General features: G+C 35.6%; 2 protein-coding genes across 4 annotated transcripts in view; both read right to left on the bottom strand.

Moving 5' to 3' along the window:
* The window catches only part of tanc2a (tetratricopeptide repeat, ankyrin repeat and coiled-coil containing 2a), a 180363-nt gene that overhangs the window by 110500 nt on the left and 54742 nt on the right, over positions 1–15121 (bottom strand). The window lies entirely within an intron of this gene.
* Positions 7480–14014, bottom strand: LOC137004305 (histone-lysine N-methyltransferase set-1-like). Its single transcript, XM_067364523.1, has 6 exons — positions 13668–14014; positions 11701–11863; positions 10762–10954; positions 10594–10662; positions 10300–10398; positions 7480–7611 (listed from the first exon to the last, which is right to left on the bottom strand). The coding sequence occupies exons 1-6, from the start codon at positions 13774–13776 to the stop codon at positions 7480–7482; spliced, it is 765 nt and encodes a 254-aa protein (XP_067220624.1). The 5' UTR covers positions 13777–14014.

Raw genomic sequence — 15121 nt, forward strand, 5'->3', positions numbered from 1 at the left:
GTATAATTCATAAACAACTTCATTCTTTATAAATCTCTCCAACAGTGTGTAATGTTAGCTTTAGCCACGGAGCACCATCAAACTCATTCAGAATTAAATGTAAACATCCAAATAAATACAATACTCACATAATCTGACGCATGCATGCAGTATGCATTATGAACATTTTGTAAAGATCCATTTTGAGGGTTATATTAGCTGTGTGAACTTTGTTTATACACTGTATTATAGTCGAGAGCTCGGGGGGCAGGGAGTGCGAGATTTAAAGGGCCCGCGTGCTAAATCGGCTCACATTTAATGATGCCCCAAAATAGGCAGCTAAAAAAAAAAAAATATAAAAAAAAATCTATGAGGTATTTTACTTTTTTGTGTGCAAAAACAAAAAAAAATGACTTTATTCATCAATTTCTTCTCTTCCATGTCATTCTCCTACGCTGTTTACATTGTATAGACAGTGCAACGCTTCTGGGTTCTACGTCAGAACGTCGACTCGGTATTAAAAAAAAAAAAAACTACTGGAGTTCATCAAAAATATCTTAATTTGTGTTCTGAAGATGAACGAAGGTCTTACAGGTTTGGAATGACATGACGGTGAGTAATTAATGACAGAATTGCCTTTTGGGAACTGACCCTTTAATTGTTTAAAAGCCAAATTTTCTGGAATTTATTGTTGACTAAACCAAAAAAAAAAAAAAAACTATTAAAACTTGTTTACAGTAACTAAAATAAAATTAGATGAAAAACTTAACATTTAGAAATGTTACCTTAGCAACTATTTGAAATAAGTTTTAGATGAATTACAATAAATAAATAAATAAAAATTTAAATTAAACCTCCAAATATAAAAAATAAAAGCTAATTCCATATATTAATAAACACTTTAATATATAATATATAAATAATACTGGAATAACAGAGTAACACTACTCAATCCTGCTAAAGAGAGATCCAGAAAAGGCTGATCACACCAAGGACGATAACTGTAATGATAACAATAAAGATATAGTTCTAAAAATCTTAAAAGAATAGCAGAGTCTCCAAAATCATTGCAAATGACATCAAATGAGCAAGTTGGTCTAAATTCTCAAACAACTCATATGTTTAAATTCAACAGTTGGAATCACATGCAGTATATAAATTGTACCATAATTTATTTAATTACTAAATTTGGTAAAGACTCGTAAGCTGCATAGTTTTTTTTTTAATGTTTTATAAAAGACGTCAAGTGCCCTTTTTTGTTTTTCGTATAATGAAAATGAATGGGAAATTGGGAATATTTATATTTTTCTTCCTATATTTCGAACATCGCAAACAGTGAGCTTGCTGTGCCTGGTTCAGTATTTGCTCTGCTGCCTCTCCTCTTTGTGTCCGCCTTCAGCATGTCCCATCCCTGTCCTGTGCTAACGTCCTGTTTACAGATTTTGTAATTTTCCACACAAATGACATTTTGGGAAATAATTGCATTGCAGTTTGTAAGTCTGGAATAGAGATCGGCCAAAATACAACTAAATGCCAGTTCTGACATATGACCAGTCCACCATTGCAGCAGTTGAAGAGAATATGGAAATACTGCTGTACTGAATTAGACACACACACATAAAAAACACATACCAGACCGTACACCAGATCACCAGACCACAAGTAATTCTCCAATCAGAATGCCAGATCGATGCTCCCGAGACACAAGTCACAATCAAGCTGAAGACATGATTAGTGTTTCCAGGGCGACAGGGCGAGCCACCACTTGTCCTCTTCCTTTAACACAGCAGGTTTTCGGAAAGGGGCTGGGGGGTGAGGGGGTTCAGTGCTGATTTGTAAGTGGCATCTGGCTCCAAGTTACTACCTGACCCCAGGTCAGGTATTAGGTGGCCACAATAAGACATCTCAAGTGTCTGAAACTGAGCCTGAAACCCCAAAGAGCTGAATCACAACAAAAGCAGGGGGAAAAAACAGATGGAAACCATGACGACCCATTAATCGCTGAAAGAAATACATCAGCATGTATAAAAAGATACAAAAAAAATAAAAAATAATAATAATATAAATATACAGATACTAAGGAAGAAATATTCTGTATTCTAATATATACTGTATATTTTTATTTGAAAATATACAAATGTAATAAAAGCAAACTAATGAAATAATATATTGACATAAAATAGTAATATTGAAATCAGGCCCGTAATTAAGCATATTGAATTTTTTTTTTTCACAAAACACAAAAGTATAAATTTACACTTTTTGGCATTATTTTCTGTCCTGTATAATTAAATCAGTATAATCCATATTTCTCTGAAGATTACATTATTTGTTTCTTTTTAATATCTGTCTCATGCAGAAAAAACTATTGAATTACTTTCTATGCTCAGAGATGTAAAACTGTACTTTAAAATTGCTCAGAGATGGAAGAATACAGAAAAGTTGTGCTGTGTTAATTAAATCTGACAACCGACTAAAAAAATTAGTAAGCCAATGAAAATGTTGTTTTCTGGGTAGTAATTTATCTTATATAAAATCTATACAGCATGCCATGAAGGATTTGTCCTACGATGACACATGTGAAATACCATATTATTTAACGTCACACTATATTATGATTCAATTCATGCAGTTCAGCCAAAGCATCCAGCATCATCAGAGCAATCAAACTGACACTTTATCAGAGCTAATAACCCTGGAAGACAGAAAAAGTGTAATTTTCTGAAATGTGTCATTTTCTGGCTGAACGAAAACAGGCATTTACACCGTTCCTAACCCATGTATTATGCATGGATACAATATAATGTAATTACACATACATATTTTAGACTTAAAATTAATATTTATTTTCATTATATTCATGAATGAACAGAGAAAACAGGCTCCAGACAGTGTGTGTAATATTATATATATCATTTGAACAGCATACATAGATATCTATCTATATATATCTATATAGATGTGTGTGTGTGTGTGTGTGTGTGTTGTCAACCACCATTTGTATTCATCACACTCACCCTTGTAGTGTAGAAATGCTGTTCAAATGATCGTTTTGTGTTGTGCATCTATTTACTGCACAGAGAGAGCGGCCCATTATGATTGAAACATTTCTCAGAGACACATGCAATAACACAAATCCATGTCAAAGTGACAGAGGTGTCGGCTTAATGAATATATATGAGGTCCGTTATGGCCTGGACGTGTGTAATCCCAGGGTTAAACAAATTCCCCCTGTGGCCGTCCACTCCCATGAGGCCTCTTGGTGGCATGAACTGTCAATCAATCAGACTAGTCAACAAATCCCCTGTGGTGCTGGCTGACTTTTACACACACACACACACACACACACACACACACACACACACACACACACACACACACACACACACACACACATGTTTGTTTTTGTGAATTGTGGGGACTTTCCATAGACTTCAATGCATTTTACACTGAACAAACTGTACATTCTATCCCCCTACCCTGCCCCTACCCCTAAACCTAACCCTCACAGGAAACTGTGCAAACTTTTACTTTTTCACAAAAACTCATTCTATATGATTTATAAACCCATTTACATTGTGGGGACCGCTGGCTGGTCCCCACGATGTAGGTGAACTCAGGTTTATATTACATCATGGGGACATTTGGTCCCCACAATGTAATATAAACAAAAGCACACACACACACACACACACACACACACACACACACACACACACACACACACACATACCTACATAACTACAATGTGAGGACGTATGACTGGATACCCTACCTTTAGGGACTACCCTTTCTGAATGGTCTAGAGAGACTAAAGAAAGACATCACTGCGCTTCTGGAGAAGCCCTTATTACAGATATCACTTGATTTTATCAATAAAACACTTCCTTAAAGACCTGACACTTTACCTTCACATTGGGGACAGTATTTTATATGTCCAATTTGGGGACATACACAAACTCTGATCTAGTCATCCTTTGAGGACTGTGGAGATACACAGACTCTGGTTAAGGTACACTTTCAGGACTTTGTTGTAACTTGTAATTTTGTAAGTTATTTATCCTAAGAAGACACAGAAGTGTAATATTACAATTCAAAGTTTCAATACTGGGTACTGGAATCAAGCTAGAGCAGAGAAACTAGTGTGAGAGACTAAACTGGGCTTTTTAACTTCTTCAAGAGCACTGAAAATGGGTAGCATACATTTTCATTTGATTTGCAGCTTGAGATCGAGTGCCTTTGGATTGCTCAGTTGGGAAATGACAATTAACATTCAGAAATATTATTGATTCGACTGTATTGACTATCAGAGAACAAAAGATGAACTGAATTAAGCTGAATAATGACATTATTGTCTTCTGCAGAACTGTTTTACAACTCAAATATAAGTCATGTCAATTGTTACAATTTGCAACAGTTATTTTAAGGTGTTTTGAAGTTAACTGTATAGTATAACACACTTTAGAAATAAAGTTGTCTTGACTTCAAGGCAGAGAACACTTCCCTGACCACTGCCTGCATCCCTCTAGCTAATTTAGCATTGACTGCAAATAATCATTACCCCAAAAACATCTTAAGATGTTTTCCTCACCAGAGTCATCTCTGGCTACTCACTGGGGCCTTAAGACATTAGGGATGTTTTCTGCAAAATGTAATAATAGTCAAAAAACTATATGAATAAAAATAGTGATACACACACTCCGATAAAATGACTCTTTGGGGACTCTAGTCATACACACACTACGATAAAATGACTCTTTGGGGACTCTAGTCATACACACACTCCGATAAAATGACTCTTTGGGGACTCTAGTGATACACACACTCCGATAAAATGACTCTTTGAGGACTCTAGTCATACACACACTACGATAAAATGACTCTTTGGGGACTCTAGTCATACACACACTCCGATAAAATGACGCTTTGGGGACTCTAGTGATAATCACACTCCGATACAAATAAAAGGTTATGACTCTAGTCATACACACACTCCGATAAAATGACTCTTTGGGGACTCTAGTCATACACACACTACGATAAAATGACTCTTTGGGGACTCTAGTGATACACACACTCCGATAAAATGACTCTTTGGGGACTCTAGTGATACACACAATCCGATAAAATGACTCTTTGGGGACTCTAGTGATACACACACTCCGATAAAATGACTCTTTGGGGACTCTAGTGATACACACAATCCGATAAAATGACTCTTTGGGGACTCTAGTGATACACACAATCCCATAAAATGACTCTTTGGGGACTCTAGTGATACACACAATCCCATAAAATGACTCTTTGGGGACTCTAGTGATACACACACTCCGATAAAATGACTCTTTGGGGACTCTAGTGATACACACACTCCGATAAAATGACTCTTTGGGGACTCTAGTGATACACACAATCCGATAAAATGACTCTTTGGGGACTCTAGTGATACACACACTCCGATAAAATGACTCTTTGGGGACTCTAGTGATACACACAATCCGATAAAATGACTCTTTGGGGACTCTAGTGATACACACAATCCCATAAAATGACTCTTTGGGGACTCTAGTGATACACACAATCCCATAAAATGACTCTTTGGGGACTCTAGTGATACACACAGTCCGATAAAATGACTCTTTGGGGACTCTAGTGATACACACACTCCGATAAAATGACTCTTTGGGGACTCTAGTGAGACAAACTGATTAAATGAGTCTTTAATATTAACAATATCAACACATTGTGGAGAATAACAGAAATTCAAAAAGATTAGAAAAAAAAACAATTTACAAAGGACAACGATGCAAATGCAAAACTGGCACTAACTTGGAGGCTTCCGTACTTCCTCCATTCATCAGTCTTTAAATTCTCTCTAACTTCCTCCTTTACCTTCACCCTCCTCCTTCCCTTTACATTCACTCGCTCTTTTCATCCCCTTTACATTCGCTCCTCCCTCTTTTCATCCCCTTTACATTCGCTCCTCCCTCTTTTCCACAACCTTTACATTCACTCCCTCTTTTCATCCCCTTTACATTCGCTCCTCCCTCTCTTTTCACAACCTTTACATTCACTCCTCCCTCTTTTCATCCCCTTTACATTCGCTCCTCCCTCTTTTCCACAACCCTTGGGATAAATGGTACAGATTAAAGAAAAGTATTTTTGATTAGTTTATGCAACATCGCAGTACAGTCTTCTGCTAACAACTTTAATGTACAGCATTTTCAATGAGCTGGTCACTAGTTGAGCCACTCTCTTCACACAAATAATACTTTTAACACTTTCCACATCATATTATATTTTTACAGTATTATTATTTTTTTTTATATATATATATATATATATATATATATATATATATATATATATATATATATATATATATATATATATATATTTTTTTTTTTTTTTTTTTTTTTTACAGTAAAGAAGTTATAAAAGGCACTGAAGTGTTTTTGTGTTTGTGCCTCCTCACAAACCACCCTTTCTTTTAAGAGTCGTGATCCTGTTCCGCACATAATTTTTCACACCAGTCCATGTTCGCTGCTTCAAAGCTTCTGGCTCTGCGTGAATGCATCTTTCACAGTCTTGCTTACCAGGAAATTTGCATGTCTTGATGAACTCCATCATGTGTCTCTCTACTGCTTTTACCTCATTGTCCTCCCATTTCTTTTTTTGGAGCATTTGAAGAACCTATGGAATAATTAAAAATGTAATTCTCATAACAACTAAATCAGTGAGTATGACCAAATCATACATATGTCCTAATGTGTAGATTTTTCTGAATTTTGAAAAGCTTTTGGATGGCTATTGCTGCTTGGAGCTAATTTATGGTTATTTGATGATTATTGTGTGTGTAGTTTAGAGATTTTTCTTACCTTGATCCTCTTGTGAAACAGATTGATCAGATTGAACAGGTGGATCAGTCTCTGCTGGTGCTGTTGTCTGAGATACGTCACTGTAATCCTCCTCATCACTTGACATGGAATCACCTTGAGCCTCAAGTTGCTCTAAACAATTGATAAAAAAAATCAACAGTTTATTGATTATACTTAGCATCTGTAACATATGATAATGTACAGTTTTTGCAAATATATACAGCACAGACACACACAGACCATTCAAGTATACTCATACCATTTGGGTCAATTTCAATGTTGTCAAGTTTCTTTCCTTTGAAGTCAGACAGTGTTCCTTTCTCCATGGCCATTAGGACTTTACTCATTTTTGTTAACTGCAGTGTCCCCTCTGGTAACCGGTAATACGGTGACGGTGATGAGGTCATCACAGAGGTGGACACAGCACAGGGTGGTGATGAAGAGGATGCATCAGTTGTGGACGTGACTAAGGATGACTGTAACAGTTTGAAAATATAATTTGAATAAAAACAAGGTCTACAAGCAAAAGAACTAAGGAAACTATTAATTAATATTAAAATAATTAGCTGTTAATGGACTGAGGTGTTGATCACAGAGTATTGTGATGATGTTGACATATTACTCACCAAACAATCTTTTGTGATAGCTGTTTAGCAATCGTATTGCATTCATTTTCAATTTCTGCCCTGTTAAAACGTTCATAGCAATCTTCATGATGTTTTCTTAATTTTGCCAGTCTTGATTGAAACCGCTTCTGTGGATATATAAAGAAGTATTTAGCATAAAGGGTTAGTTCACCCAAAAATGAAAATATTGTCAATAATTACTCACCCTCATGTCGTTCCACACCCGTAAGACCTTTGTTCATCTTCAGAACACAAATTAAGATATTTTAGATTAAATCCGATGGCTCAGTGAGGCCTCTATTCAAAGCAATAACATTTCCTCTTTCAAGATCCATTAATGTACTAAAAAACATATTTATATCAGTTCATGTGAGTTCAGTAGTTCTACTTTAATATTATAAAGCAACGAGAATACTTTTTGTGCGCCAAACAAACAAAATAACGACTTCGGCAATATAGTGATGGGCCGATTTCAAAACACTGCTTCGGAGCTTCACAAATCAAATCAGTGACTCGGCTCTCCTATCAAACGGCTAAACTGTTGAAATCATATGACTTTGGCGCTCCGAGTCACTGATTCAATAGGTTGTTTGCAATCACGTGGTTCTGGTGAAGCGCAAAATTCCGGTGGAGGGCAAGCAGTGAAAATTAGAATGGAAAAGATGGAGAAAAGTCCTTTCTGTGCTGGTTTAGAAAGGTTTAAACAGAAAATCACAACATATGTTGGCGATCCTTGTGTTATGAAGAGGAGAGACTTTTCCACTGAATTGAAAGACTTGATTGCCATCGCGGAGGCAGATATAGAGAATGTGAAGCTGCCGTCACGCCGTTCAGTTCTAGTCTGGTTTGTTTATATCGCGCTGCCTTTCTGCTAGTGAAGTCAAGTGCAGTATTTTAATTTTTGATTGTGAAAATGTCGCCATTGTTGGTCATTTATGCTGAATCGAGAATTGTAATAGGAACTCACAGTATCGTTCGGGGAAAAAAAAAATGGACGGTAATACAATTTTCGCCTTGGTTGAGAAGGTGAGGAAAGACGACTTTTAGCAAATGTAATAATGTCACTAAATAAACCCACTGCCTTTCACTTAAAAAAAAACAAAAAAAACAAACATACTTTTGAGTTTTGTATTTGGTTTTTGTGCAATAATTAATTAACATTATGTTTGCGAGTATGATCACTCGCTTGTGAATGATTGTAACTTGCACACAGCCACTTCAAAACTGTTCACAAGCTTCTATGGGTTTGATTTTGGTCATTTGTTGAAATAAATACAAAAATACAGCGTGTCGGTGTCCGTCCCCTGATCGTGACCCTCCGATTCTCCTTATGGGGAAAGTGAATATTTACAAAAATAACATTAAAACTAGTTACATTTACACGCTTCCAACAAAGAAATGCATCATCTTCTGTCAGCTTGTTAAATATTTATTTTATTTGGACATTTTCTACCATACGACGGCTGAAAGCAGCAGCGCGTGACACTATTCTCGTGGTAACCAGATCAACATTGTAAACAATTCTACAAAACTGAAGGGAAAACACCCAATTATAATTAAATAGGATAAAATATCTTCTCCTCCCTGCAAACGATAGCATGTAGAATGTTAATATTTAACCGAGTCAAAAACAAAAGGTAAGTATCCATATTAATTTCAGTATCAGCAGATGCAAAACGCTATAAAAAGGCGACAACTTTTAACGTTAAAAAATGAAAAGTTATAAAAAACGGTATAAGTTATGTAAACGATATAAACACCTTCTGGGTTCTCGATTTTAACGATTTGAGCAACTATAAACAATGCAAAACCTTTTGAGTTTTTGATAGGATTCCTATATAGAAACATCACTCCCTGCCCTCCAGACTCATTCGCGCTGCTGCTGTGACGTCATGTGCAAACAACCCATTCATAAAGCTCCAAAGCAGTGTTTTGAAATCGGCCCATCACTATATTGTTGAAAAGTCGTTATTTTGTTTTTTTGGTGCACAAAAATATTCTCGTCACTTTATAATATTAGGGTTGAATCACTGTACTCACATGAACTGATTTAAATTTGTTTTTAGTACCTTTTATGGTTCTTGAGAGAGGAAATGTCATTGCTTTGAATAGAGGCCTCACTGAGCCATCAGATTTAATTAAAAATATCTTAATTTGTGTTCTGAAGATGAATGAAGGTCTTACAGGTGTGGAACGGCATGAGGGTGAGTAATTAATGACATTATTTGAACTAACCTTTTAAACAAACATAAAATGTACATTAACAATATTGAAAATAAAATTGTGACAATAACTAGGTAACTAGCAGAGGTGGGTAGTAAGGCGCTACATTTACATTCCATAACTTTTGGTGCTTGAGCGGTTAATAAACAGAACTGCATGTGTCTAAAGAACACTGTAGCTGGAGCTACTTCTCTCTGTTTATGTCTATGACGAGTCACACAGATACTGTGCTTTTCCGCAGTGGTTCCTTCCAGACCGGGAAGGAACCAATTTAACTTTTTACAATTCTGACAGAATATTATTTTGTACCATTTGGAGCGTTTACACAAAGTGTGCTGGATGAAGTGGACACGCACCTACAATCAACTAAAAACAAACCTTCTAATGCATCCCATGGTCTGCCAGCGATAAAGATCTTTTCTAGTTGAACACCTGTGCATCAGCTGTTAGTAGTTGCCTGTGTTGAATAGGGTGTTCAGTATTTTGGGGGCGGAGCAATGAAGGGAGGGGTGTGGTTGTTTGGGTGTCGATTTCAAATATCAACAGTTTTTCCCAGAAATCATCTAATAGTTGTTGCATTATGAGATAGTTACCGTTTTTCTTGATGTTCTTGCTTTGCCTGACTGCTTATGTGGACCACTGCTGTTCACCTCGTCCAATCCAGGTGAAGAAACAGGAGCAGCACAATGGGGCTAGATGCCAGAAAAGGAACCAGTGAATATAAAAATCAGAAATGTTTGTATAGAACAGAAAAACTAGTAATTACTCTAGCTGTCCTACAGTAACTTTATCTATCACTCCTTTCCTTCTGTTAACACCCAGACACACTACTCACAAAAGAGTCAATAATATAGAATAATGATACAGATGTTTTAAAGTGGACTTACCGATCTCTGCGGACCCAAACTGATGGATGGCTTTTTATCAGAGGATTCAGTTGATGCTTGATTCAAAGGCTTGAGAAATATGAGACCACAATCACATGGTAACTAATCAGATAGTAAAAGATTATCCTGAATTACTGATCAATCTTTCTATCATTTTCTTGATAGTACCTTGACTCGCCATGGCCAATCTGAGTATCCGTGATTGAAAGTGATTTCTTCCCCTGGTAGAATGTCTCGCACAGCAAAGAGACACAGGTGAGGTTTCCTGCTCACTTCAAGGGTTCTCATTTTGCAAGTAGGATTTCTGTGTTCGTCATTTACAAGTCTTCCCAAGGAACCGTCTTCTTTAGATGCATCTATGCTATAAAGACATAAAATTATTACTCAATACTTGTAATCTTATATATGCTAGACAAGTAGAGTTATTTTTAAGTGGAAACCCACCGCTCTGCATAAGTTGTATGTCTCGTTTTTAATCTACCCGATTCAGACCATCAGCTGATCATCAGGACACAGCTCTATGAACTCAACCGAGTGTGTCAGGTTAAGGAGACAAACAGAATCTGCAGAGAGGAGGGTCTGAGAACCACGGATCTATCGGACAGTGTATGGCAACATCCTCTCAGCAGACAAATGCATCTAACATTCACCATTTTGTTCTCTTTTGGGAATACGGTTAAAAACGAATATTGATGACTCAAAGAAACTGCACTCAGCACCCTTCAAGTCAGTTCATGGTTGATTTTAAGTATTAAGGGTGTGTTCACACTTGGTATGTTTGTTTAGATTAAAACGAACCCTGGTGCCATTGCTCTTTTATGGCACTTTCTCACTGTGCGGTACGACTCAACTTGGCTCGGTTTGTTCTTCCACTGCAGTTAGTACCGCTTCAAAGTGATTGGGATTATAGTCTGATCATTACAGTTGTGCTGCCACCTCGTCTACTGACCACGATAGAGGCATTTCTTTTTTCAAGTTGCATGTGATGGTCATTTAAAACAAGTCAATTAAAAAACACGAGACAGCAAACCCGCTAGAATTAAATCTTGCAGGTTTGCGATACAATATAGTGCCTCTACTACATCAATCCAACAGGTCTGTACTCACCACCAATTTCTGCCACACCACTGAAACTCAAACAGGAACGCGTTCTCGGCCTCAGTGTAGTGTTCAGCTCGGTCAAGACTCTCTTCTGAACTCAGAAGTTCACCTCTGTATTCAAGAGCAAAATCACCTCTGAAAAAAGCTCTAGTGGTGAAAACTCCACGCCCTGAAGAGGAGAAATGCATTAGATTCAGCAGTTTATTAAAAGTCAACTATCATTTTGATCATTACTTAAAGTTCTCTGCCATATGATGTACATTATATGTAAAAGGGAAATTACTGAATGAAAATAGTCAATAGCCAGGCAAATTTCTAAGTATGCTGTGCTTTTTATACATTACATTATACTTTAAAGTCTTAAAATTATATAGTTAAAATTTTTATACTCTTTCATACATAAGCAATATTATCTTGGCTTTATATAGTTTAGAATAGAGTGCTGCAGCGATGACGTATTTTTGCAGGTGATCCGGTAGTTCACACACCCCTGGTTCCCTCAACTAAAACCCTATATGTTGTTTTAACTGGCTTTTTGTTTTGCTGCAGAAACTAAGCTTAAGTTTGCCTATTAATACACCACAGTTGCAAAACTTCATCGTCCTCATGATTAAGCTTCAAGAAATCATCTAGAACATGTTTTTGTTATATTATTTTTAAAAGAAAATTCTGTGTTTAACATGCATCGCTTCTGGATAGTTTGTCTTTGTGGTGTATGGATGTTTATGGATGGTTTTTGGCTTTAGATAAAGAGTTTTTTTGTTGTTGTTGATAAATGTGCCTCCAGGAACTGTAAAACTTTAAAAATCCATCTCCCTGTGTAATAAGTATAATGTTTTGCATTCTTATAATGTATGTTTGAATGGTTGTGTACAGTGTACATCCCTAAATCTACCTCTAAACACAACGAGGCTGTGAAAGTGACTAGTGAGTAGATGACTTTATCTGTTCAGGTGACGATTTTTAATGTCCCAGACAAACCTCTGTCTCCCATTTAGACACTTGTTAGCAACTGCCTTTAAAGTAAAAGCTTTTTTTTTTTTTTTTTTAAATCACAAGAGGGTATTACTGATGTATATTGTGTCTTATAAAAAAAAAGTGAAAAAGCAGCCCTTACTTCAGGAATTTAACCAAAACCCAATAATAAAAAAAAAAAATTAAAAAAAACATTGATCATGTACATGATCATGCACAACGATATACTGATAGCTGCAAAAAAAATAATCACCTTATTGAAGGTCTAACGGGTATGGAACGGCATGAGGGTGAGTAATAAATGACATTATTTGAACTAACCCTATTATAAAAATGATCCATTGTCCTGGTTTACATACAAACCAATAACCACCTAAAAGTTCAGTTCACCCAAAAATGAATTTCTGTCATTAATTACTCTCCCTCATGTCGTTTCACACCCGTAAGACCTTCATTCATCTTTTCAGAACACAAATTAAGATATTTTTGATCAAATTCAATGGCTCAGTGAGGCCTGCATTGAGAGCAAAATCATTTCCTTTTTCAGTGTTCAGAAAGTTACTAAAGACATATTTAAAACAGATCATGTGACTACAGCAGTTCAATACTTTTTGTGTGCCCAAAATCACCCATCACTAGATATTATTGAATAAAGTGGTTATTTTGTTTTTCTGTGCACAAAAAAATATTCTCATCACTTCATAACATTAAGGTTGAACCACTGTAGTCACATGACTGTTTTAAATATGTCTTTAGTAGCTTTAGAGGTCTCACCGAGCCATCAGATTTTATCAAAAATATCTTAATTTGTGTTCTGAAGATGAATGAAGGTCTTACAGGTGTGGAACAACATGAGGGTGAGTAATTAATGACAGAAACTTCAATTTTGAGTGAACTAACCCTTTAAACTACAAGACTTTATTTGTAAAGCAGGTTATTCTGCATTAATGACATCAAGACCAAACCATTCGTGTATCTGGTTAGTCATAAATACTTGCCTTTATATTTGCTGATGAACTGCTCTTGAAGCCCAGGCTTATCAGCTCTACGGGTCATGTGATCCTCTGCATCCTGCAGAGGTGTTTTACGCCTTTTGCTTTTCAGCATTATTTCTGGAAAAAAAGAAATAAAAAGAAATATAAGGTGAATGGATTAAATAAGCATTTTAAAAATCTTTTTGATCTTACTGGAATTGTTCACCCAAAAATGTACATAATTATTGTACTAATCCTGTACTAAAATTGTACAAACCTGTGTTGTGTTTTTCTGTGGAACACTAAAGTTTATTTTTAAATGTAATACAGAGCTCTATGCAATGACAGCACATGTGACCAGTCTGAAACAGGCATTTAGATAATAAAAAACAGCAATATCATTGATGCCAAAAACCATTGTGACCAGATGATTGATGTCAATCCATATTCATATTAATTTAAAAGCTACAGATTTTCAGTCAGTAACCTGATAGATTCATATGGACTATTTTGTCTGCTTTGGAGCTTGACACACAGAATAAAAAATACTATAAAGTGTCTATGTACTGTCATTGTGCAAAAAAGCTCTGTGAAGATAAATAAAAAAACATGGATACTTTTGTGTTCCACTAAAAAAAAAAAAGTGTAAATAATGTATTACATAAAATTAAAAATGACATCAAATAATAAAAAATGAAAATTAATTATTTCAAATTACAATGAGAAAAACAGGCTACCACTGATTAAATTGTAGAATCTAAAGAGATATTATATGAAATATAACAAAATTATATTTGCTGATCAATGCCTACAAATAAGCAATAAACTGTTTTTTTCCTTATTGCAAAAAAAAATCAAATGAGAATCAAACTCAAATACAATCGAGAAATAAAACATTAACAGAAAATAATTTAACCACTAAAGTAAACATACATCTTACTAACTTTCATATTTCACAGTGTATTTTAGTTATCATGCATTTTCGGGACAACACTTGATCTCACCTCTCCAGCGTCCATTGATGGGGGTTGTCGTCTTTTCGCGTCAAGCAATGCCATGTGATTGCATTTCCCGGGAAAACACATCCACAGCTGACGTGCGTGCATGACGTAGTTACGTATTTGGATTTCACGTTGAAATTGTGACTACATTTATTTGACCTAATAAATATTTTGGCAAACACCTAGATCTTTGTTTGATTTATTCACAGTACTGGTTCTTCAAACTTAAATAAAAAAATAAAAAATAAAATAAAAACGGAGGCGTACGTCTTTCTAATGGACAGAGCACATGATCACTTTTAAACGATCTCTTTGGAACACATATCTTAATTTTTACTAATTCTGTTTAATCAAATGTTTGAGTTAAAATCAGGGAGATGTGTGGATTATTTCGAGGCTCTAAAATAAACTTTAACGTGCACTTTATTAACAGCATTTTCTTTCAATTTTTTTTTTTAATTTATGGTATTTTATATT

This window comes from Chanodichthys erythropterus, chromosome 3 (assembly GCF_024489055.1).
Source record: "Chanodichthys erythropterus isolate Z2021 chromosome 3, ASM2448905v1, whole genome shotgun sequence".
Lineage (NCBI taxonomy): Eukaryota > Metazoa > Chordata > Actinopteri > Cypriniformes > Xenocyprididae > Chanodichthys > Chanodichthys erythropterus.